General features: G+C 34.6%; 1 protein-coding gene across 2 annotated transcripts in view; it reads left to right on the top strand.

Annotated features, from left to right (window-relative positions):
• Positions 1 to 23,886, top strand: part of cacna2d2a (calcium channel, voltage-dependent, alpha 2/delta subunit 2a) — a 383,618-nt gene extending 359,732 nt beyond the window's left edge. The window contains exons 17-39 of one of the 2 annotated variants that reach the window (XM_048199167.1): positions 217 to 291; positions 364 to 438; positions 576 to 647; positions 2,973 to 3,044; positions 3,162 to 3,223; positions 4,538 to 4,614; positions 6,569 to 6,586; positions 10,403 to 10,463; positions 13,644 to 13,741; positions 14,031 to 14,121; positions 14,254 to 14,316; positions 14,805 to 14,908; positions 15,257 to 15,355; positions 16,220 to 16,314; positions 16,416 to 16,463; positions 16,695 to 16,766; positions 16,852 to 17,004; positions 19,188 to 19,240; positions 19,320 to 19,375; positions 19,460 to 19,583; positions 19,662 to 19,771; positions 21,230 to 21,312; positions 22,736 to 23,886. In XM_048199167.1, the coding sequence (XP_048055124.1) occupies positions 217 to 291; positions 364 to 438; positions 576 to 647; positions 2,973 to 3,044; positions 3,162 to 3,223; positions 4,538 to 4,614; positions 6,569 to 6,586; positions 10,403 to 10,463; positions 13,644 to 13,741; positions 14,031 to 14,121; positions 14,254 to 14,316; positions 14,805 to 14,908; positions 15,257 to 15,355; positions 16,220 to 16,314; positions 16,416 to 16,463; positions 16,695 to 16,766; positions 16,852 to 17,004; positions 19,188 to 19,240; positions 19,320 to 19,375; positions 19,460 to 19,583; positions 19,662 to 19,771; positions 21,230 to 21,312; positions 22,736 to 22,843 (1,869 nt within the window). In that variant the 3' untranslated portion in view covers positions 22,844 to 23,886. The remainder of the gene's footprint in view (positions 1 to 216; positions 292 to 363; positions 439 to 575; positions 648 to 2,972; positions 3,045 to 3,161; positions 3,224 to 4,537; positions 4,615 to 6,568; positions 6,587 to 10,402; positions 10,464 to 13,643; positions 13,742 to 14,030; positions 14,122 to 14,253; positions 14,317 to 14,804; positions 14,909 to 15,256; positions 15,356 to 16,219; positions 16,315 to 16,415; positions 16,464 to 16,694; positions 16,767 to 16,851; positions 17,005 to 19,187; positions 19,241 to 19,319; positions 19,376 to 19,459; positions 19,584 to 19,661; positions 19,772 to 21,229; positions 21,313 to 22,735) is intronic. The other variant, XM_048199168.1, reaches the window with a different exon arrangement.
• The last annotated feature ends 377 nt before the right edge of the window (positions 23,887 to 24,263 follow it).

Genomic DNA, 24,263 nt, shown 5'->3' with positions numbered 1-24,263 from the left:
ATGATACAACAACTCAGCATTATGCATAACTTAAAAATGAAGAAATGTGCTTGTTGCGCAAACTGTTCACTTTCAAAGCATTTTTGTTTTTTGACAGGAGAACCAGACTCTTGACTGTCAGTTTACCTGTAGTTTTGTCATACATCAATTCTGCCCCCTTGTGGTCCTTTTATTGTATTTTTCAACCTGTGTTTCCTTCTGGTTTCTTTATTACAGAATCAGTTGATTCTTGGTGTCATGGGTGTGGACATCGCTCTCAGTGAAATTAAAGAACTCACACCGCGGTATAAGGTACATGAAATAATTTTTCTTCAGCCTCTTTTCTTTCAGTCATCAGTCATTAACTTGTGTCTCTGTACACAGCTTGGAGCCAATGGTTACACGTTTGCCATAGATCCTAATGGATATGTGCTGCTACACCCGAACCTACAGCCTAAGGTAAGAATCATTTGGGTTTGTCATAAATTTTGCTCTAAACGTAGTTATTCTCTTGTTTTCTTCTTGCCTTCAATTTTTAATGACATGTTCATCTCCTTTCTCATAATAATTATTTGTTTCCGAATGGATTTGTTTAGATCATTAACTTCAGAGAACCGGTCACATTGGACTTCTTGGATGCTGAACTTCCAGACCGCAACAAGGAGGAGGTGAACATCTCTGAAACAAGTTCTCCCCTGCAAATATGCCAAATACATAATTAAAATGTCATGAAGATACTCATCAGACAACATGTCCTTCATGTGATTTAGCCAAGTAGGATGTGTTTGTGGATAAAGATGGGGTTTTTTTGGGGTCTTGGAACAAAATTGCCAATTCCCAAACATCAAAGTTTTTCTTTTTATTAATTTTTATTCAGCAAGGGTGTTTTGACAGTAAAGACATTTAGAAAATTATCAAAATAAAAGCTCATTTGAACTTTTTTTTTTCTCAAATAATCCTGGAAAAAATCACCATTTCCACAAAATTATGAAGCTGTTTTCAACACTGATAATTGGGGTGTGCCGAGATCTCATTCCACGAGATCTCGCGATATTAAAATGTGATGAGATTTCTCGTCGAGGTGAAAAGCTGTCTCGCAATATTGCCATGACAGAGCGTGAGGGTTAAATTAGCAAAGAATATGCCACTGTTATGTTTACATTACATTACACGTGCCCACTACAGCATCACCTCCACTGTTGTTTTGCATTTTTATAGAAATAAAAGCCATATTTCGGTCACTTCGATTGTAAATGTCTGCTCTGCTCATCCAGCACGAGCTGCAGAGTTTCACACAGTGCAGCTGGAATCAGATTTCCCTGATCAAGTGATGAGAGTAAGGCGAGATGACTGACAAGACCATGGCGGAGGATTTGTTGTGCAACAGAGCCTTAGCATCTGATAAATGTCTTATCTTGTAGAATGCGCGCTCAGCACCACCGCTCCCTGTTCACAGAGTATATATGATCGAGAATTCGAAAGTAAAACACAAGCTCCCTGATGCGCATCTCGTCTCGTTCTTGTGAACCCAATCTCGTGTCTCGTCTCGTGAGCTGTCTCATCACGCCCCTACTGATAATACTTAGTAATTTATTCTAAATAATATTTTTTTTCTTGAGCAGCAAATCAGCATATTAGAATGATTTCTGAAAGATCATGTGACACTGAAGACTGGAGTAACGACGCTGGAAATACAGCTTTGCATCACAGAAATAAATTACATTTTAAAATATATTCAAATAGAAAGCAGTTACTTTAAAGGAGCCCTAGAATTAAAAATTGAATTTACCTCGGCATAGTTGAATAACAAGAGTTCAGTACATGGAAATGACATACAGTGAGTCTCAAACGCCATTGTTTCCTCCTTCTTATATAAATCTCATTTGTTTAAAAGACCTCAGACGAACAGGTGAATCTCAACATAACACCGACTGTTACGTAACAGTCGGGATCATTAATATGTACGCCCCCAATATTTGCATATGCCAGCTCATGTTTAAGCATTAGACAAGGGCAGAATCTGGATCTGTGCACAGCTGAATCATCAGACTAGGTAAGCAAGCAAGGACAATAGCGAAAAATGGCAGATGGAGCGATAATAACTGACATGATCCATGATAACATGATATTTTTAGTGATATTTGTAAATTGTCTTTCGAAATGTTTCGTTAGCATGTTGCTAATGTACTGTTAAATGTGGTTAAAGTTACCATCGTATCTTACTGTATTCACGGAGACAAGAGCCGTCGCTATTTTCATTTTTAAACACTTGCAGTCTGTATAATGCATAAACACATCTTCATTCTTTATAAATCTCTCCAACAGTGTGTAATGTTAGCTTTAGCCACGGAGCACTATCAAACTCATTCAGAATCAAATGTAAACATCCAAATAAATACCATACTTACACGATTAGACATGCTGCATGACGAACACTTTGTAAAAATCCATTTTGAGGGTTATATTAGCTGTGTGAACTTTGTTTATGCTGTTTAAGGCAAGCGCGGGCTCCGAGGGCGGGGAGCGTGAGCATTTAAAGGGGCCGCAGCCTAAATCGGCTCATATTTAATGATGCCCCAAAATAGGCAATTAAAAAAAATTATTTAAAAAAATCTATGGGGTATTTTGAGCTGAAACTTCACAGACACATTCAGGAGACACCTTAGACTTATATTACATCTTTTAAAAAGACGTTCTACGGCACCTTTTAAATTGTAATAATATTTCACTATATTATTACTGTATTTTCGATTGAATAAATGCAGCTTTGGTTAGCATAAGAGACTTTTTTTAAAAATATTAAAAAATCTTATCAATCCCTGACTTTTATAGCAGGAAAACTCAATGACTTTAACAAATCCCAGGTTGATTTTAAATCATGTTTAAATCACATAAATGTGCTTACATGCAATCCAAAAACACACTGCAAAATAGTGAGACCAGCTTATTAAGAATGATGAAATAAAGTAACCAAATCTTTTATCCTTTCCTAGATCCGTCGTCTAATGATTGATGGCAAATCAGGACAGAGGAGAATCAAGACACTAGTGAAATCTGTTGATGAGGTGAGTCACATGACCTCGTACAAAAAATAATGTGTGATCGTGTGTTTTGTTAAATAGTGTGATATGTTATGAAAATCTTACGGTTGGTTGGTGATGTGCTGCTCTTTGTATTTTCAGCGCTACATCGACGAGGCTCAGAGGACGTACATATGGAGTCCAGTGAGTGGCACAGATTACAGGTGAATATGACACGCTCACTCATTCATACTGAATCTGTTTCTGTTGATGTCAGTCACTTTGTTTCTATATCCTCTTGGCTAGTTTAAAAGTTTAGACTGTAAAACATTCAATGCAGTTTTGTTGAAATTAGTCATGCATTTTAATTGGCATCGATAACAAGCAGTACACTGTAGTTGTCTAAGTCGGTCTTTACAGCAGGACATTTTGGATATTAGCAATTATCTTCTGTGCATGGTATTTTTCATGAACAAAGCACAAAATGAGGCTTGCAACTCTTTAAATTGAGTTTTATTCTTGTTAGGAAAATGTTCAACCACCTCGGTAGATGAAACTGTGTCAGCTGTTTTTCTGTTTATGTAATATAAGAGATTTTTGCAACCTTGTTAAAATGGTGACACTTTACAATAAGGTTCATTTGTTAACATTAGTTAATTTACTTTGTTAATGTTAGTTAATAAAAAATACAGTCGTTAGTTGTTTATGTTAGTTCACATTGCAATAACTGATGTTAATAAATACAACTCTTGATTTTAATAATGTATAAATAAATGTTGAAATTAACATTAACAAAGATTAATAAATGCTGTAGAAGTACAGTTCATCGTTAGTTCATGTTAACTAATGTAGTAAACTAATGTTTACTAATGAACCTTACTGTAAAGTGTTACCGTTAAAACTTAAATTTGGAACATGAGGCCTAATTTGGGTAATTGTATTTCTATATTTTTTAATTGTTTAATTGTTTTATACTCATTTTTTATATTCTTAAATTATTTTTAAATGGAGTTTTACATTATTATAATCATGTAAAATTATGGACTTAATTATGCTCTATGATTTACCATTGTTTATGAAATTTGGTATATACAGTACAGTCCAAAAGTTTGGAACCACTAAGATTTTTAATGTTTTTAAAAGAAGTTTCGTCTGCTCACCAAGGCTACATTTATTTAATTAAAAATACAGTAAAAAACAGTAATATTGTGAAATATTATTACAATTTAAAATAACTGTGTACTATTTAAATATATTTGACAAAGTAATTTATTCCTGTGATGCAAAGCTGAATTTTCAGCATCGTTACTCCAGTCTTCAGTGTCACATGATCCTTCAGAAATCATTCTAATATGCTAATAAATCATTCTAATAAAAATCTTAGTGGTTCCAAACTTTTGGACTGTACTGTAAATAAAATTAGTTGTATAGATAGATGGATGGATAGATGGATAGATGGATGGATGGACGGATGGACGGATGGATGGATGTGGTCATATGCAAATGAAATTCAACTTTGGCCCTTTCCCTCCTCGCAGTCTTGGTTTAGTTCTGCCGTCCTACAGTGAAAACCACATCAGGGCCAACCTGAGCGACCAGATCCTCCAGGTCCAATGTAAGTACCAGAGGCTGGCTAACAACCAGCCTGCTCACCTTTCTTTCTTCCCAAAGAGACTTCCTGCTCCCCTCTCCCACCCGCTCTCATCCAATCAACGGAGAGCCCCTCCCTTCTTCCCTGACATCACAGCAGCAGCGCCGGGTCCGAGCGTGGATTCCCGGCCATCGGTGTCACGTTTCCGCCGTCAGCACTGGGAGAGCGAGAGTGGACGTGTTCTTCTGTGAAACCCCACCCTACCTCTTCCCTCTTCCCTCCTGTCCTCATACTGTTCTGTACTGAGGTGATTTTTCTTTCCCTGCACGGATGAAAAGAAAAAACCCTCACTAAAAACCAGAGAGGTGAAAGCTGTGGTTTTACTGTGTTTACTGAGTTGAAAATAATGGTGACCATGTGCTATTATTTTTCCTTTTGCCAAAACATTAAAAAATGCTCTCGTCTTCTCTCTCACAATGACGATTCTGAAGCATCTTTTGTCTGGACAGGTTTTGTTTTTTTTCGTTTTTTAGCGAGATGTGAAAAGAGGCATGCTTTTGCTTTTCACTGTGTGCTTTATGTGTTGAGTCGTGTTTATTATTTGCTCTGATGCTCACTGTGATGTATTGTTTGCCGGCAGCTTTGGAATCAGTCAATAAATAAGAAAAAAGTATCCCACAATGCCCTCCGATGGGCCATTGTCCTGCACTGGAGATGGAACGCCTTTGGTTTTCCTTTCTTTCATTAATTTTCCTTGTTTTTCGTTTGCTTTTGTTTGTTCTTTATTTATTTTATGATCTTTTTTTGTATTTAGTCCTTTCATTTGCTCATTTGATCTTTAGGTCCTTCTTTCATTTGCTTTGTTTCATCTGTTGTTCAGTCTTTCATTTGTTTGTTTTTTTCATTTTATTGATTCTTTTGTTCTCTCTCTTTCTTTAGTTGGTTCTTTAATTAAATTTCATTCATTCTTTAGGCCTTTTGTTACTCTTCTGTTACTTTAGAGCTTTTATGCTCTTCATTCGTTTGTTTTTGTTTGTTAATTTGATCTTTAGTTCTTTCATTAATTGTATTAATTCTTGTTTCGATCTCTTTTTGTCTGATATTTAGTTTGTTCTTTTGTGCATTTTGTTCATTTGTTTTTGTTCATTTTTCATTTCTTAGTTTGATCCTAAGTTTGTTCTTATTCTTTTTCTTTTGTTTGTTTGATCTTTAGTATGTTTTTAGTTAATTCTTTATTTCATTTTTGTATGTTTTTCATTTTGTTTGTGCTTTTTTTATCCCTTTGTTTGATCTTTAGTTTGGTCTGTTATGCATTTTGTTTGTTCTTCCATTTGTTTTTGTTATTTTTTGTTTCTTCATTTGATCTGTAGTTCATTCTTTCATTGTTTTCTTTTGTTTCTTTGATCTTTAGTTTGTTTTTTTATGCATTTTGTTTGTTTTCATTTGTTCTTTGGGCATTAATTGTTTGATTCTTTTAAACTTTTATTCCCCATTGGTTTGAAATTTAGTTTTCTTTCTTTCTTTCTTTCTTTCTTTCTTTCTTTCTTTCTTTCTTTCTTTCTTTCTTTCTTTCTTTCTTTCTTTCTTTTCACTCCAAAGCGTTCCTCTCTTCGTAGCTCTTGTGTGATTCTTATTTTGTGACTATATATATATATAAATATTCCTTTCTTTTCATGTTTTGTCATATTATTCATATGGTGAAGGTTCATGAGCTCTGATTCTGGTCATGTGTCCTCTGATGTTCTCTCCTCGTCTCCGTTCACTGCCTCCGTTTACTTCTTGCATATATTCTTTGCAACGTGTCATTCATTTTGGTTTCCTGTTCTCAGTTGTTCATTACTGTTTTGACTGACTTGATTTTCCTTCTTTTGAGAAAACAATATTTTTATTCAAACAGTCATTGAATAAAATATTGTCTGTGACCCCCCTCCTCCCCTTACCCGTCCCCCCTGTTTCTTTTCTGCTCTCTCCTCCTCAGACGGATCAGACTTCAAGGGCAAGTATACACCATATTGGTCCACCACCTTTGTTACTCTACTTCCTTCCTCGTACCCTTGTCCTCAACTCCCCGCTGACGCCCACCTCCACCTGTTCCAGCCTGCTTGCCTCCTCTGTTCCTCCTGCCCGCCTTGCCTTCAAGACCCTCCTCTTCCTCTCTCTCCTCCTCTTCCTCACTCCCTCACTCACCCACCCACCCTCTTGCTGCGGCCTACACCCACATCTTTCTCTTTTCTCCTTTTCAAGCTCTCTCTCTCTCTCTCTGTTTCTCTCTCTCTCACTCTCTCTCTTGGCTTGGACAGCCATTTACGGTTTCTCCCTGACATCTCCTGAAGAAGAATAAATTATGATTTTTCTCTCACTGTCAAAACGTATTTCTGATCCCTGTGTCCGTTACATTTGGGAAAATTCTCCTCCATCTGTCTCCTCCTCCTCCCCTCTTTCTTCCTCGGTGACAGTGTTACCATCCTCAAGTTTCTCAAATTGGTGCATTTACTGTAGAAACTGTCACTTGTTGTTTGTCACAGCTAGTACAAATCCTACTCAGGTTACACAGATGCAGTCATTTGTTTGAAAGCATCCCTAAAGTAATCGTAAGCATTACAGTAGTATGAGTTAGCAATTAGAGTAGTACAGGTATGATCTTATTGTGGTCTTTGTTGAGAAGTTAGAATTGCTCTTTGAGTGTAGCATATCATTGCCTGTTTGTTCTGAATTTTTGGACTCTTATTTTGAAAACTCTCTTATTATTTACTCGCCCTCATGCTGTTCCAAAACAATATGACTTTCTTTTATCCACTGAACACAAAATAGCATATTATGCAGAATGTTTACGCTGCTGTATTTCTATTAATGAAAATATATACAGTGCAGTGCCTGTCAACCTCCAAAAAGATCAAAAAAGCATCATAAAGGTATTAAAAAACATAGTCATATTACATATTACACTATATTCAACTATATTATTTGTATGAAGGACCAACCAAACTCTTTATTTTATTTTATTTTATTAAAATTATTATTTTGTTGTTTTAATTTTGATCTCTTCCCCACAAAAAGCATCATATGATTTATAAAAAAATAAATAAAAATAAAAAGTCACATGGACAGTATTAGTTTAGTATTATTTTTATGCTATTATAGCATTTATTAATATTTTCAATTAGCTATATATATATATATATATATATATATATTTTTTTTTTTTTTTTTTTTTCATTTTAAATTTAGTTTGTTTTAGCCATTTTGTTATGTGCTTTGTTTTTTTCTAATAGTTTTTGTTTTGTTGTTTAAATATTTCTTTTTAGCTTTAATTTATTTTTTATTTTAGTTCAAGTTTTAGCAATTTTAGTACTTACTTCAACTTAAATATTTCAGTTAATTGCCAAATCAACTAATTTTTGTAACTAATTAAGTTTTTCATTTAATATTTATATTTTATTTTATTTTTAAGCTTCATTTAAATTAAATAAATTTGTAATACTTTTAGATTTAAGGCAAGGCAATTATATATATATATAAAAATACAGTAAAAAACAGTAATATTGTGAAATATTATTACAATTTAAAATAACTGTGTACTATTTAAATATATTTGACAAAGTAATTTATTCCTGTGATGCAAAGCTGAATTTTCAGCATCAATACTCCAGTCTTCAGTGTCACATGATCCTTCAGAAATCATTCTAATATGCTGATCTGCTGCTCAAGAAACATTTAATGTGTACAATTGTACAAAATATTTGTGTACAATATTTTTTTCAGGATTATTTGATGAATAGAAAGTTCAAAAGAACAGTGTTTATCTGAAATCTAATCTTTTGTAACATTATAAATGTCTTTACTGCCACTTTTGATTGATTTAATGCATCCTTGCTGAATAAAAGTATTCATTTCTTTAATTTCTTTTCAAAAAAATAAAAATAAAAATTCTTACTGACCCCAAACTTTTGAACGGTAGTGTATAATGCTACAGAAGCTTTGTATTTCAGATAAATGCTGTTCTTTTGAACTTTCTATTCATCAAGGAATCCTGAAAAAAAAAGTACACAACTGTTTTCAACATTGAAAATAATCATAAATGTTTCTTGAGCAGCAGATCAGCATATTAGAATGATTTCCGAAGGATCATGTGACACTGAAGACTGGAGTAACGATGCTGAAAATTCAGCTTTGCATCACAGAAATAAATTACTTTGTCAAATATATTTAAATAGTACACAGTTATTTTAAATTGTAATAATATTTCACAATATTACTGTTTTTTACTGTATTTCTAATTAAATAAATGTAGCCTTGGTGAGCAGACGAAACTTCTTTTAAAAACATTAAAAATCTTAGTGGTTCCAAACTTTTGGACTGTACTGTATATATATATATATAAAGTTATTCATTTCACTTTTGCTGTGAAAGGGCCTTCACATTTGCCAAAAATAAAACTTTTTTTGTTGTTATTAAAAAAACAAACAAGCAAGCCCAGGTGAGAAAAAGTAATGCAAAAGTAAATATTTTTAAGTAATATTATAAAAAGTAATATCATAAAAAGTAACCAAGCAACGTAATTAGTTTTTTTTTTTAGGGAGTACTTTTAAAAGTAACTTTCCCCAACACTGGTTAACAATAACAGCTACATCCTAATCACTATATGCTTTCGTTGAATAGAAAAGAGCAGTTTGAACATCCTCCAAAACATATGGGTTTGAGGGTGAATAAATGATCTTGAATTTTTATTTTTGCAACTGTTCCATTAAAGAAATGTTGCCATACAGCTGAATACTTAAAGACAGACGTCTATGAGCATGTGATGTTGTCTTCAGTTTAGCCCCAGTTTATTCTTGTAGGTTGTCTATTACAGTTTGTATAATTATCAGTTAAGGAGCAGGAATAGGCTGCAGATGAGTTTGCTAGATTTAGGTCCTCTCCTGTTGTCTCGGTGATGGAGCACTTGGTAGCGCCCGGTTGGTTTGTCGTCCTCCTCTTACACCCCGTGTTTTCATCAGCTTGACCCCTCTGTACGTCTATCACCCTCCAGACTGCCACTGCGGACGTGCCGTTACGTCTTCAAAAATCCTGACCTGGAAGTGCAAGACATTGTGGAGGGAAAACTACCTGGGCACAACAGTGGTTTCATTGGATATATACAGTATATACTCTTTTTATTACAGACTAATGTGACATTGCTGCTGGTATACTTGTTTAACATCATTATTTGTTGAATATAAAGACTATTAAGATAATCAATGCAAATGCTTCAATAATATGGCGTAGATTAAACTGGGTTGCCCTCTCTCTTGCCCTTCACAATGCTGGGCACTTTCTCCGATTGTGTCTCTGGAGCGTCTCCGCGGTGCCAGTCTGTGGGGCGATCACCTCCATCAGGACCCCTGCCTCACCCACTCCCAGCTAAACGGTTGGCCATGTTGATGCCTGTTGAAAAAGAAAGCGGCACTCCACTCTGTTTATGGGAATGACGTCGGAGAACTCGCTTCGTCTCACTGTGTATCCCGAGAGTCGAGCCAGTTCTCCGACTTGCAAAAGAACGAAATTTGAACTAAATTTGCTGATCAAAACATTCAATCTAAAAGTGTCTGTTTTCCGAATTATTCCATTATTTCGGCCAATGCGACTCCATCGAAGGCACCATAGTGGCTAACGCTGGTATTCCCCCATGATTCCTCAGTGTTGCTATGGTAACGTCCCCACTGCGTTCCTGCACCTTTTGAAGAGCAGCTGATGTTAATTTGTTTCTCAGAAGCCTCCCTGTGTTCTCCGGCCTCCGCTTCCCCCTGGATAATCTTGCCCGTTTCTGTTGCAGATTTTGAGTCTCTCCTGCCAAACACTTTTGAGTCAGAGGGACATGTGTTCATTGCCCCCAGGTAGCTTTGTGTGACTTCTTGAAGCCACGTTCCTGTTTTCGTGCATACGTCCATCCCTAACTTCCTTTTCAACATACCGTAGTCACTGTAGTCTCTGTGTGTTTGCTGTGCGTAACGTGTCTTTCCATTTTAATCCAAGTGAATGTGTTTATTTGTTGTGTTTTGTGTGTCGAGACTCCTCGCCGTCACCCGTAGGAAAGGAAAAAATCCTAAAAAGATCTCTTTAATATGTCAATTGATTCTCCTAGACAGCATTAAGAGCAAATGGAGAATTGTACTGTTCTGGGTTCATTACAAGAACACATTAATGATTCTTTATTGGCATCGATGGTTCCATAAAGAACTTCCATGCAACCTTTGAATGCACAAAAGGTTCTTTATAGTGGAAAAAGTTTCTTTAGATTTTTTAAATGTTCTTCACACCAAGAAAACAACGGTTCCATGAAATGTTCTTTGAGGAACCACATTGGAATGATTGATCTATAGTTTTTTTTTTTCTGTTTCATTTGGTCTTTCGTTTTTCTTTGTTCAATTTATCTTTAGTTCTTTCATTAATTTTATTAATTATTTTGTTCGGTTGTGTTCATGCTTTCATCTCTTCTTGTTTGTTCTTTCATTTGTTTTTTGTTCCTTTTTCATTTGGTTTGTTTTGTTTGTTTTCAGTTGTGGATTGGTTCTTTAGTTTATTCTTTATATTTTCTGTTTTTTTTTTTTGTTTTTTTTATGCTTTTGTTGTCCCTTGGTTTCTCCCTCCTTTTTTTTTTTTTCTTTTTTGTTAATTTGATCTCTAGTTTGTTCTTATTTTTTATTTGTTTGTTTGTTTGTTTGATCTTTAGTATGTTTTCACTCTAAAAACAAAACAAAACACTGGGTTAAAAACAGCCCCATTTTAACCCAAGGGCTAGGTAAATACAGGACAGAACATGTTGGGTAATTTTACTCAGCATAAAGGGTTGCTTAATTTTTACTGTAATACTAAATTTTTTTTACTTCATACATGAATAAATGTGATTAACTTAAATCATCTACACATTTTTTTTAAATACTCCACACAAACACTGGTTGATAATATTATCATTCCTTTATTTTCGATCATATTTCACAGTATAGAATATTTTATATTATTTTTAATGCATATTTCATACTTTTAAGCTTGTTTAACAAATACTAGAAGTAAAAATTAAACATTTAATAGCAATTCAAGTGTAATCAACCAGTCTCTGTTGTCCCGTTTCCACCGTAACGGCTCTGGATCTTGTGCTGGTGTTGTGCCGAATTTCGACTCCCTGCCAAATTATTTCCCCCCTCGTTGAAGTCTCTAACTAATTGCCTAATCCTAACCCCACACCTAATTCTAAACTCACATCGTGCCCGTTTGTTTCTTTGCATACAATTAAACGATATACAGAACAACAACGAATTTATTGATAAAATAAAATGCACTAACCTGTATTTTACTGAAGGCATGCACCAATTTGACAGAGCTGCATTGCTTTCTCCTGAAGAGTGCGCAAAAAGCCCGTCTGACCCAGGATCTGGGTAACACAAAAACTACCCAAACACTGGAAAAATAACCCCAAAAAAATGGGGTTTTTAGGTTGTGTATTAGCTCTCTAGTTCATTATTTATCTCATTTTATTCTTTTTGTTTAATTTTGTTTATACTTTTGTTCTCCCTGTTTGATATTTAGTTTGTTATTTTGTTCTTTCATCTGTTTGTTTGTTTGTTTTTATCCTTTGGAATCTTTAAGAGTGTAAAGTTTCCAGAGAAAATAGTTTCTTGGTTTCCAGAGAAAATAGTTTCAACTTGTCTTTTGGTTTATACAAACAAGCAGTAATTATGTGTGCAATATTTTATTTAAAACAGTAATATAAAGCTTGTATTTTTCTTAAAGTGCTTTCATTTTATTTCTTCTATTGATGTTTAATAAATGCATTTTCTGCAGGTGAAATATGTTCTGTGTATGGATAGTTGTAAAATACAATGGTAGCAAAAATTTATACAAATAAACTTCCATTGTTAGTATATTACAATAAATGTGATTTTTGCTTGTTTTTACTAACTCAAAGGACAAGTTGAATATTTTCTCTGGTAATGACAGCTGTTGATAAAGCTTAACTTGTTCTGAACCTGGAAAGTTCCTTTAAATCTCCTGCTTTACAGATTTTTAACCTGAGAAAAAGACCCTAGTGATCTCACATGTGTCTCCTTTAGATTTCAGAACAGTGTCTCAAACTGTCATTAGATTTTACCAAAGTGTGCAGTTACTGTAATTTGAACTCAAAAGTTCATCTTTCCTATGCACAATTTTGTAGCTCAACATTATATTTCCCATAAACGATTTAAGGAAAAACATCTGAGATAAAGTTCATGCTTAGATCTGAAAGCCATGTGATGAACGCCTAACCTCTGAGCAGTAAATTTTCCTGTGTTTGACCTCATTGTCGTCTGCTGTCATGGATCAGTATCTTTTGACGTTCAGCAGATTCTCCTCATGTCTTCTCCACATCTCATCGCTGCAGCTCTCACGCGTCTCCTCTGTATCTGTGTGTGCATGGCGTTCTCCTCACTTCCTTACATACGTCATCAGTATCAAGGGGAAGGTTCACTTTGATTTGCATGTTAAAGTACTGATGGATCTAGAGAAGTTCACGTGCATGAGTCTATGAATGATCATCTCTCTGTGTGTGTTTGTCTTTTGCATATATGCTCCAAAAATCATGTTCTTAGCCAGTATTCTGTCTTGTTTTCCAGTAAAAACATCTTTGAAACAAGATGCGAGAATGCATCTTGTCTAAATGTGTATTTTAGGCAAAAGTGCACTTGTTTCTAGTGAGTTTATGCTTAAATCTACCATTGAATCAAGACAAAATACACTGTGGTTTTACTTCTCAAGTAAATTAATCTTGTTTTAAGGATGTTTCCATAAAGTACTGGTTAAGAATATTTTTTTTGCAGTAATTGCAGTACATGTATTTGGTGTTTTGTATGTGTTTAAGATGTATACATTAATGTGAAATGCGTAAAGTGAAATATTTGTTAATGCATTTTGTCAATGCAAAACTCTCACTATCAAGGATTTGGAGTCTATAATATAACTGTTCATGATGTTAAATATAAAAGAGAGAGTTTTTATATGTGCGTTTCCTGTCAGTGAGGAATGACGCGTGTTTTCCTTAGGGAATACTGCAAAGACCTGGAGCTGTCCAACAACAACACGGAGTTCCTGCTCAACTTCATTGCTCTGATGGAGAAGGTCACACCCGACTCCAAACAATGTGAGTCTCACATTCTCATCCCTCTTACAAGTGTGCGAATTATTGACTGATTTTAGTACTTTAACTTATCTACTTCAGTTTCTAATTTGTTTTTTAACTAAGTTTTTCATCTAATATTTACAGTTTATTTATTTGAGCTTTTTTTCAATTACTGAAAATGATTTTTAATAGTTTTAGTTTAACAATAACCAATTCTGACTCTCTCTTTGACTAATTCTTGAACTCAAAACAATCTTGTATTAAGATATCAGCTCACATGCCATAATATTATCATCATTATTCCACACAGGTGACAATTTCTTGCTGCATAATCTGATCTTGGACACAGGCATCATTAAACAGCTGGTAGATAAAGTCTGGAAGACCAAAGACCTCAACACGTACGTTCATGTTCAGGATGAACCACTTAATGTCCTCAGATTTATTAGCAGATTTACACTCTTATTTAGCATCATTCTAAATATCTCAAGCACAAAAGCACCTGAGTAAATATGGGTGTTGTGTTACTGTAGGTACGGCTTTCTGGCAGTCTTTGCAGCCACAGATGGAGGCGTCACTCGAGTTTTCCCCAATAAGTGAGTCCGGTACTTTTTTTTGTCTTTGTCACTGTGTTATTGTAAATATGTGCCGATGTAAAATGTGTATGTTTTCTTGTTTAACCTGAAAACGTTTTATAAAACAGCTGAAAACAGCTTATAAATCATACCAAGTGATGTTTTTTGAAAATGTAAAAATGCAGAAAGTTTTCTGTGATGGGTAGGTTTAGGGCAGGGGTGTCCAATCCTGCTCCTGGAGGGCCACTGTCCTGCAGAGTTTAGCTCCAACCCAAATTAAACACACCTGAACCAGCTAATCAAGGTTTTTAGGCTTACAGGAAACTTCCAGGCAGGTGTGTTGTGGTAAGTTGGAGCTAAACTCTGCAGGACAGTGGCCCTCCAGAGTTTGGACAGTTTTGTATATAGAGTTTGTACAGTATAAAAACTATTATGTCTATGCAAAGTCTAATAAAGATATGAAAACAAGTTTGTGTGTGTTTGTGTGTGTGTGTGTGTGTGTACATCAGGGCTGCTGAGACCTGGGAGGAAGATCCAGAGCCATTTAATGCTAGTTATTACCGCCGCAGTCTGGACAACAAGGGCTACATCTTCAGAGCCCCATATCGCACCGGTGAGCGAGTGTGTTATTATAGCACACAGAAACACACATCAGACACTTAACAGTCTTTTCAGTAAAATAATAGTCTCTCGAGGCCATATATACTCTAATATATATATATATATATATATATATATATATATATATATATATATATATAAACACATATAAAATAATTATTATTAATTATAATAATTAGATTAAACTATTCATCTATACTTTATTTTACAATGTCTTAAAACTTGCGTATGCAATCAGAATTTTTAATTAAAATCACAGTATTATTTATATAATTTATTATTAATTTTATGATTTAATCGTTTTCAAGAGCTGCTTTGTTGTTTTGTATTTTTTTCCCAGGCAATGATGACATGCTGAATCCAGAGAACGACACCATCGGTATTCTGGTTAGCACAGCAGTGGACATTACCATAGGAAGCAGAAACATCAAACCTGCAGGTACAATAAAAGCTCCTGACAAAATAACAAATAGGGTCCACATGGAGGCCTTTTAAACCAGACAAATGGCACAGCTTGTGCGCACAAACAAAGGCAAGATCAAATGTGGGATTTGATATGATGGTTTAAGAACTTCATCTTCATCAGATTTCTGCCATGTACTGTCCCGACAGCAGCTGTATTTGAATACATGATCTTTCTCAGTGCACTAAATCCTGAGACATTTTGCCATTTTTTGACTTAAACCTCTACAAATCTACAGTGATATGCTGCGGCTCATGATCATTATGTTCCATTAGGATTACCTGACAGGTGGATTAGCACAGATAAGTGCTGCTTTATGAATCTGGGTTTAGAAGAATGGCATATTCTGCTCTGAACATCGTTGTAAAGTCAACTCTGCTGAATTACATTGATGTAAATATCTTGCCTAAGTAAAGTTATCTAGATGATATCACAGATTAACCATTATTTTGGCATTTTCCACTAAACACATTCATATTTACAGCTGTAATTGCAGGTTTCAAATATAATTATCATAATGATAAATTAGTAAAAATGTTGGCAGGGCAAGTAAAATTCTGAACTTAATCTAAAAAAATATTCAAATATATATATATATATATATATATATATATATATATATATATATATAAATGTATATGTATATATATATATATATATATATATATATATATGTTACCATATAAAAAGTACAATATATTTGGCATATAAAAGGAAGGGTAGAAACAAATATTTGATTGTAAAGGCAAGTGGAAAAAACTCCATTAAAACATTTAAGTTGTAGACCAGAGGTTTCAGGGTTTCTTCTTCTCATTCTTTTTCTGTCTTATACTATTATAGTTGTGGGTGTGAAGCTTGATCTTGAGGCTTGGACTGACAAATTCAAGATCTTGGCGAGCAACCACACCGAGAGCAACCGGCAGAGTTCTCAAACGGTAAAATGCACACACACACACATACATATACTGTATATATATATAATATATATACATACACACGAGTACTATTCCTTAATACTGTTGTTCCTGTCTGACAGTGTGGACCAACCAGTGGCTGTGAAATGGACTGTGAAGCCAACAGTGATGTAAGAGACTCTTAATGCACACAGATCCATACATCTTCATTCACATCCTTCTTTTCAGTGTTTGTCCATTAGGTGTATTTAGAACTATGGCTGATTGATCTAATGATATTACCATAATTTTCCATTTAAATTGACTGATTGACTGAGTGCATGTCTGACGTAAACCCATGCATTACACGCACGTATTGTTTTGTAATGTGTTTACTAGAAACTGTCCATCATTCTTTGCAGGACTTGCTTTGTTATCTGATTGATGACGGAGGCTTCCTCATCATGTCCAATCAGAAAGACCACTGGAATAAGGTCAGGAAGTTCAACAGGACAGCGATGTGTAAACACTTTGTTTGCTCCTGTTTTACACGCCGTGCTCTTCCTCTTTTATCTGTAGATTGGGATGTTCTTCAGTGAGGTCGATTCCACTCTCTTTTACGCCCTCTACAACAACTCCTTCTACAAACGCAAGCAGTCCTACGACTATCAGTCAGTGTGTGACCCCGTGCCCAGCAGCAACACAGGGGCCGCCCCGCGAGGAGTGTTTGTGGTAAGAGGATGGATGGATGGATGGATGGATGGATGGATGGATGGATAATCCGATCTTAATCTCAGTTGGACACGTGAACACCTCAATCAATCTAAATGGAATCGGATTAAAAGGGGTGGTGTAAATTTTAAATGCTCTGTTAAATATAAAATGTTAGCCACATAAACCTTTGAATCTGACTACTTTTACAGTTGGATTTGAAAACACCTCGCACACATGTGCCATAGTGGTTATGTTTATTTACCTCTTATGAACTCAGTGAAGACTGAATATTTGCTAAAAAGCTTTTCTGGCACATTTTTAGGCAAACACATCAATAATGCTCATGGATAGCATATGATTTGTGTGATTTTGGCCGTTTCTGAATGTGGAGACGTATGCACCGTGTATGCGCTGAAGTTTGGAAAGGATGTAATGCACATGTAAATGTGTATTTGAATTTTTGCAAAGTTTAGGGTGCATAAAAACAGTACGTCTGGAATGTGTAGTCTGATTGGATTACAGAATGCAGTGTTGTTAACTAAAATTTGAACCATTAAAAATTGAAATAAAGTAATAATAAAAAGAAAAGAAAATATACATACTAGATGAAAAACTTAAAAAAAAAACTTGCTTGAACTTAAGAAATGTTGTATGGAAGAGGATTAGGGCCAAGCAATAATAAAAAAATAAAACCATCTTGAGATTGAAGTTGTTAAATTTTGAGAAAAAAGTCAAAATAAAATGTTGAGAATAAACTCATTAAATTATGAGAAAAAACTCGTTAGATTTCAAGAAAAAAGTCGATAAAATGTTGAGAATAAACTCGTTAAATTACGAGAAAAAACTCATTACATTTCGAGAAAAAAGTTGAGATAAAATGTTGAGAATAAAGTCATTAAATTACGAGAAAAAAGTCGCTAAATTTTAAGAAAAAAGTCGATAAAATGTTGAGAATAAATTCGTTAAATTACGAGAAAAAACTTGTTAAATTTCGAGAAAAAAGTCAAGATAAAATGTTGAGAATAAACTCGTTAAATTACGAGAAAAAACTTGTTAAATTTCGAGAAAAAAGTCAAGATAAAATGTTGAGAATAAAGTCATTAAATTACGAGAAAAAAGTCGTTAGATTATGAGAACAAATTCGTTACATTATGAGAAAAAAAGTCGTTAAATTATGAGAACAAATTTGTAATTTAACGAATTTTTTCTTGTAATTTAACGACTTTTTTCTCGAAATTTAACGACATTTTTCTCATAATTTAACGAATTTGTTCTCGTAATTTAACCACTTTTTTCTCGTAATTGAATGACTTTATTCTCAACATTTTATCTTGATTTTTTTTCTCGAAATTTAACAACTTTAATCTCGAAATGGTTTTATTTTTTTATTATTGCTTGGCCCTAATCCTCTTCCGTAATGTTGCTTTGGCAACGAACTAAAATAAAATAAGTTGAAACTAAATAGAAATATTTAAAAAATAATAATAATAAAAATGACAAAATCATATAACAGAATTACTAAACTATTAAAAATCATTTTCATTTATTAAAATAAAATAATAATAAAAAATGAATTACAATTATTAAATGAAAAACTTAAGTTAGAAATATTTCCTTGGAAACTACTGTAACTGAAATAAAATTGCAGTTGATGTACTAAATTTCTAAAGCTGAAATAAAAAACCTAAATAGAAATATAAAAACTGAAATGACAAAAGCACAACAAAATAACTACAACTAAAATTAAAACTATTTAAAAAATAAATATAAAATATATATTAGATGAAAAACTTAAATTAAATGTTGCTTTGGAAACTAACTAAAATGAAATAAGTTGAAATTGAAGTATTAAATTATTTTGTCAATATATTTTGTCAAGTACTAAAACTAAAATAAAATAAGTTGAAGTACTAAATTTACTAAAACTGAAATAAAATAGAGCTAAATAGAAATATAAAAAACCAAATAATATGATAAAATTGACAAATTAACAGAATTACTAAAATTAAAATTTCAAAATATTAATAAATTCTATAATAGTATATAAATAGTACTAAAATACCACTGAACGAATGTTTGGATGGATTGAAGGATGAATAAATGGATAGATGGATGAATAGACTGATAAAGATAAATATGTGTAGGGTATTTGGCTGGATGATGAACTGTGGAATGATCAAATGTCATGTGTTTCCTCTCAGCCTACTATTGCTGATGTGTTAAATGTTGCCTGGTGGACGTCAGCGGCTGCCTGGTGAGTTTCTGTCTCAGTCAATTATATTGTCTGATCTCAGTGATGTAGCAGCTTGTAAACATGTGTGTGTTGTGCTTAGGTCACTGCTGCAGCAGATGCTGTATGGATTCACCTATCAGAGTTGGTTCATGACAGGTGTGTAACGTTTACATTGATTTTAAAAGGTCGTTGTTTAAGTGAATCAATAAGAAGACAAATCTAACGTGTGTGTGGATGTAGATGAGGTGGACGCTGAAGGAATGGAGCACAAAGAGACGAGCTGTGTGATGGTACAGACGCAGTTTTACTTCAGTAACATCAGCAGCTCCTACAACATACTGCAGGACTGTGACAACTGCTCCAGGTCAGACACACTTCAGTCATGCTGTCGGTGTAGATTATATATATATACTTTTTTAATAACAATGTGCCTGTTTTACAGATTAATTCATGCTAAGAGAATAAACAACACCAACTTGCTGTTTGTGGTGGCTGAAAGACTGTCCTGCAACTCCTGTGAAATAGAGAACCTGTCTCAGTTGGAGACAGAATGTATCCTTATACATAATCATGCTTTTCTTTACTTTATTATACTCTCTGAAATTATGATGCAATGTACACTACTGTTCAAAAGTTTGAGGTTGGTGAGTTTCTTTTTATGTTTTTGAAAAAATTCACCAAGGCTGCATTTATTTAATCAAAAATACAGTAAAAACAGTAATATTGTGAAATATTATTACAGTTTAAAATATCTGTTTTCTATATGAATATACTTGATAATGTAATTTATTCCTGTGATCAAAGCTGAATTTTCAGCATCATTACTCCAGTCTTCAGTGTCACATGATCCTTCAGAAATCTTACTAATATGATGATTTGCTGCTCAAGAAACATTTCTCATTATCATCAATGTTGAAAACAGTTGTGCTGCTTCATTTTTTGTGGAAAGAGTGATGCATTTTTATTCGGGATTCTTTGATGAATATAAGTTCAAAAGAACAGCATTTATTTGAAATAGAAATCTTTTGTGACATTAAAAATGTCTTTGTGGTTACTTTTAAAGGATTAGTTCACTTCAGAATATACAAATTTCCTGATAATTTACCCTCGTCATCCAAGATATTCATGTCTGTCTTTCTTCAGTCGAAAAGAAATGAAGGTTTTTGATGAAAACATTCCAGGATTTTTCTCCATATAGTGGACTTCAGTGGGGTTCAACGGGTTGAAGGTCCAAATGTCAGTTTCAGTGCAGCTTCAAAGAGCTCTACATGATCCCAGACGAGGAATAAGAGTCTTATCTAGCGAAATGATAGGTCATTTTCTAAAAAAAAATAAAAAATTATATACTTTTTAACCACAAATGCTCATCTTGCACTGCTCTGCGATGTGCCACGCATTACATAATCACATTGGAAAAGTCACACGTGATGTTGGCGGAAGCACCGATCCAGTCCAAGAAGTCAAACAGCCTTTACAAAAAGTAAAACAACGATGTTGGAGGAGAAAATGAGATTGAGTTTTTCAGGTCACGGGTGACCTTTCCAACGTGATTACTTAATGCGTGGCGCATCGCAGAGCAGTGCAAGACAAGCATTTGTGGTTTTATTTTTATTTTTTTAGAAAACGACCAATCGTTTCTCTAAATAAGATGCTTATTCCTCGTCTGGGATCATGTAGAGCTCTTTGAAGCTGCACTGAAACTGACATTTGGACTTCAACCCGTTGGTAACTGTTAAAGTCCACTATATGGAGAAAAATCCTGGGATGTTTCCTCAAAAAACATAATCTCTTTCCATCTGAAGAAAGAAAGACATGAACATCTTGGATGACATGCGGGTGAGTAAATTATCAGGAAATTTTAATTCTGAAGTGAACTAATCCTTTAACAATTCAGTGCATCCTTGCAGAATAAACATACATTTCTTTAAAAAAAATCTTACTTACCCCAAACTTTTGAATGGTAGTTTAAGTTTGTTAAAAAGACATTCCTTAACACCCTCCGTTTCTCAGATAAGGAAACAGATACATGCGAGACAATAACAACAGCCCGGTATAGAAAAGGAACCACGACCTGTTTCGACTACAATGTCACAGTACGTACACATTCACATGCTTCCACTTGTTTATCCAAAGAAACATGGCATAATAAGTTCTGTAAATTCCGCTCACAAGAATCATGTCTTTAATGCATAACCAAGAACACTCGAGTAGCATTTTGACAGAAGTATATTTAACAAAAATATGAGCTTCACATTTCTGTACTGAAACCCACCAGAACACTTGTAACAACTGAAATTTAACAGACTTTTCAGTTCTTTTTTCAAACTGAGGGAAATTATCATCTGTAGCTGACACAGATGCCACACATAGACATTAAAGTTAAAGGTGCCATCGAACGTTTTTTTACAAGATGTAATATAAGTCTAAGGTGTCCCCTGAATGTATCTGTGAAGTTGCAGCTCAAAATACTCCATAGATTTTTTTTAATTCATTTTTTTAACTGCCTATTTTGAGGCATAATTAGAAATGCGCCGATTCAGGCTGCGGCCCCTTTAATTGCTCGCGCTCTCCGCCCCCTCCCGAGCTCTTGACTCTATCATTGCATAAACAAAGTTCACACAGCTAATATAACCCTCAAAATGGATCTTTACAAAGTGTTCGTCATGCAGCATGTCTAATCGTGTAAGTATGGTATTTATTTGGATGTTTACATTTGATTCTGAATGAGTTTGATAGTGCTCCATGGCTAACGGCTAATGCTACACTGTTTTTTAAAGAATGACGTTGTGTTTATGAATTATACAGACTGCAAGTGTTTAAAAATGAAAATAGCGACGGCTCTTGTCTCCGTGAATACAGTAAGATACGATGGTAACTTTAACCACATTTAACAGTACATTAGCAACATGCTAACGAAACATTTAGAAAGACAATTTACAAATATCACTAAAAATATCATGTTATCATGGATCATGTCAGTTATTATTGCTCCATCTGCCATTTTTCGCTGTTGTTCTTGCTTGCTTACCTAGTCTGATGCTTCAGCTCTGAACAGATCCAGACGTTAATACTGGCTGCCCTTGTCTAATGCCTTGAACATGGGCTGGCATATGCAAATATTGGGGGCGTACATATTAATGATTCCGACTGTTACGTAACAGTCAGTGTTATGTTGAGATTCGCCTGTTCTTCGGAGGTCTTTTAAACAAATGAGATTTATATAAGAAGGAGGAAACAATGGAGTTTGAGACTCACTGTATGTCATTTCCATGTACTGAACTCTTGTTATTCAACTATGCCAATATAAATTCAATATTTAATTCTAGAGCACCTTTAACATGAAATCAAATTCAACCCTATTTACTTCCTTTAATACATGTTCCTGATCTTATTGTTAGCGATTCATCAGTAAACATTATTGTGAAGAAATTAAAAATATCTATTATAACGCGGGTTGCGAATGTCACTTTACAAAAAACATTAACCAAAGCACGTTTCTCTCTCTCTCTCTTCCAGGAGAACACATCAGACTGTGGGCGGGGTCACTCGTTCCGCCCCTCCCTCTTCACTTTACTCCTCCTCCAGCTCCTCCTCCTGCCTGTTCTGGCTCACCCCTCTGTTTAACTCCATCCTCCTGTCCTCCTCTCCCTCCTTCTCGTCTCCTTAATTCTGCATTTCTCCTTTATCTCCCCGTTGCTCTAGTCATAGGTAATATAAAGGGACTTCCTCCTGCCCTTATATGGAAGCCCAATCGTACTGCTTCATCCACTTAGCTTCACAGGTTGTTGCTTAGTGACCGTTGCAGAACTTTGTCCTCTCCTGCCAATCAAGAGCATTTGTGGGAGGAGCTAAAAGTGTCTTCATGAAAACAGGAAGCTAGCGACGGCCATCTAGGAAAACGAAGACGTGGTGGAAAATGACACGGACTGTTCTCTCCTGCCTTTGCGGCCGTAAGGGGGTTGAGTTTTGCTCGACTCCGCCTCTAAAGGGGAAAGGTCATCCTCATCTTCATCCTGTAACCCGTGTCGCGAGGCTACGTGACATTCTGATGCCGTCTTGCTTCCGGTAATAAGAAAATAACCGAATATGTGCAGATTCTCAAAAAAATATCAATAACATCATGTGAGTATTAAAAACATACCTCCATATATTAGGGTATTTAATGAGAAAGGGAAGACGATAGATGTTATTTATTCAATTATCATTTATTTATTTATGCACTATATCTACTTCTTGCCAAAATGAGACTTGTTGCGTGGTCTAATTTTTCGAGCCAAATTAGGAGGTAGGAAAACCACAGAAAAAGAAAGTGAAATAAAAGCAGTATCACACCATTCCTTTATCAGTCACAAGGGCTTCATATATTTGTTATTTCTATGTATATCACTAACCTGAGCCGATTAGGTTAGGCTTTTTTGTGTTTTGTTTTTTTCACAGGTAAACTATATTAATGCCTCAGTTATATAATATTTGCAGCTAATATGTAATATCATGTGTTCATTTTTAAAGGACTAGTTTACTCAAAAAATGACACTTCTGTTTGATTTATTCACCCTCATGTATGCTGTTATTTTTTCTGTGGAACACCGAATGAGAAATTTAAAGGGTTAGTTCACCCCAAAATGAAAATTCTGTCATTAATTACTCGTGTCGTTCCCGTAAGTCTTTCATTCATCTTCAAAACACAAATGAAGATATTTTTAATGAAATCTGAGAGATTTCTGTCCCTCCATTGACTGCCTTTGCAACTTGATCTTTGACTGTTTAAAAAGTTCATAAAGAGTTCGTAAAACTAACCCGTATGAATTGAGCAGTTTAGTTCAAATTTTCTGAAGAGACATGATCGCTTTATATGATGAACAGATTTAATTTAGGCTTTTACTCACATATAAACCTTGAAAAGCGAACATAAACAGAAGCTCAACCGAACATGAATGATGCACAAGAACAAACCTCTTGCAGAAGCATGCTGCGTAACCAATGAGGTTCATTCTTGTGTGTCACGCAGCACATTTGAGCTTCCACAAGAATTTTGGGGCGAACT

The sequence above is a fragment of the Megalobrama amblycephala genome, linkage group LG8, assembly GCF_018812025.1.
Source record: "Megalobrama amblycephala isolate DHTTF-2021 linkage group LG8, ASM1881202v1, whole genome shotgun sequence".
Taxonomy (NCBI): Eukaryota; Metazoa; Chordata; class Actinopteri; order Cypriniformes; family Xenocyprididae; genus Megalobrama; species Megalobrama amblycephala.
The sequence above is the reverse complement of the archived record's forward strand: the minus strand, read 5'-3'. Positions and strand labels throughout refer to the sequence as shown.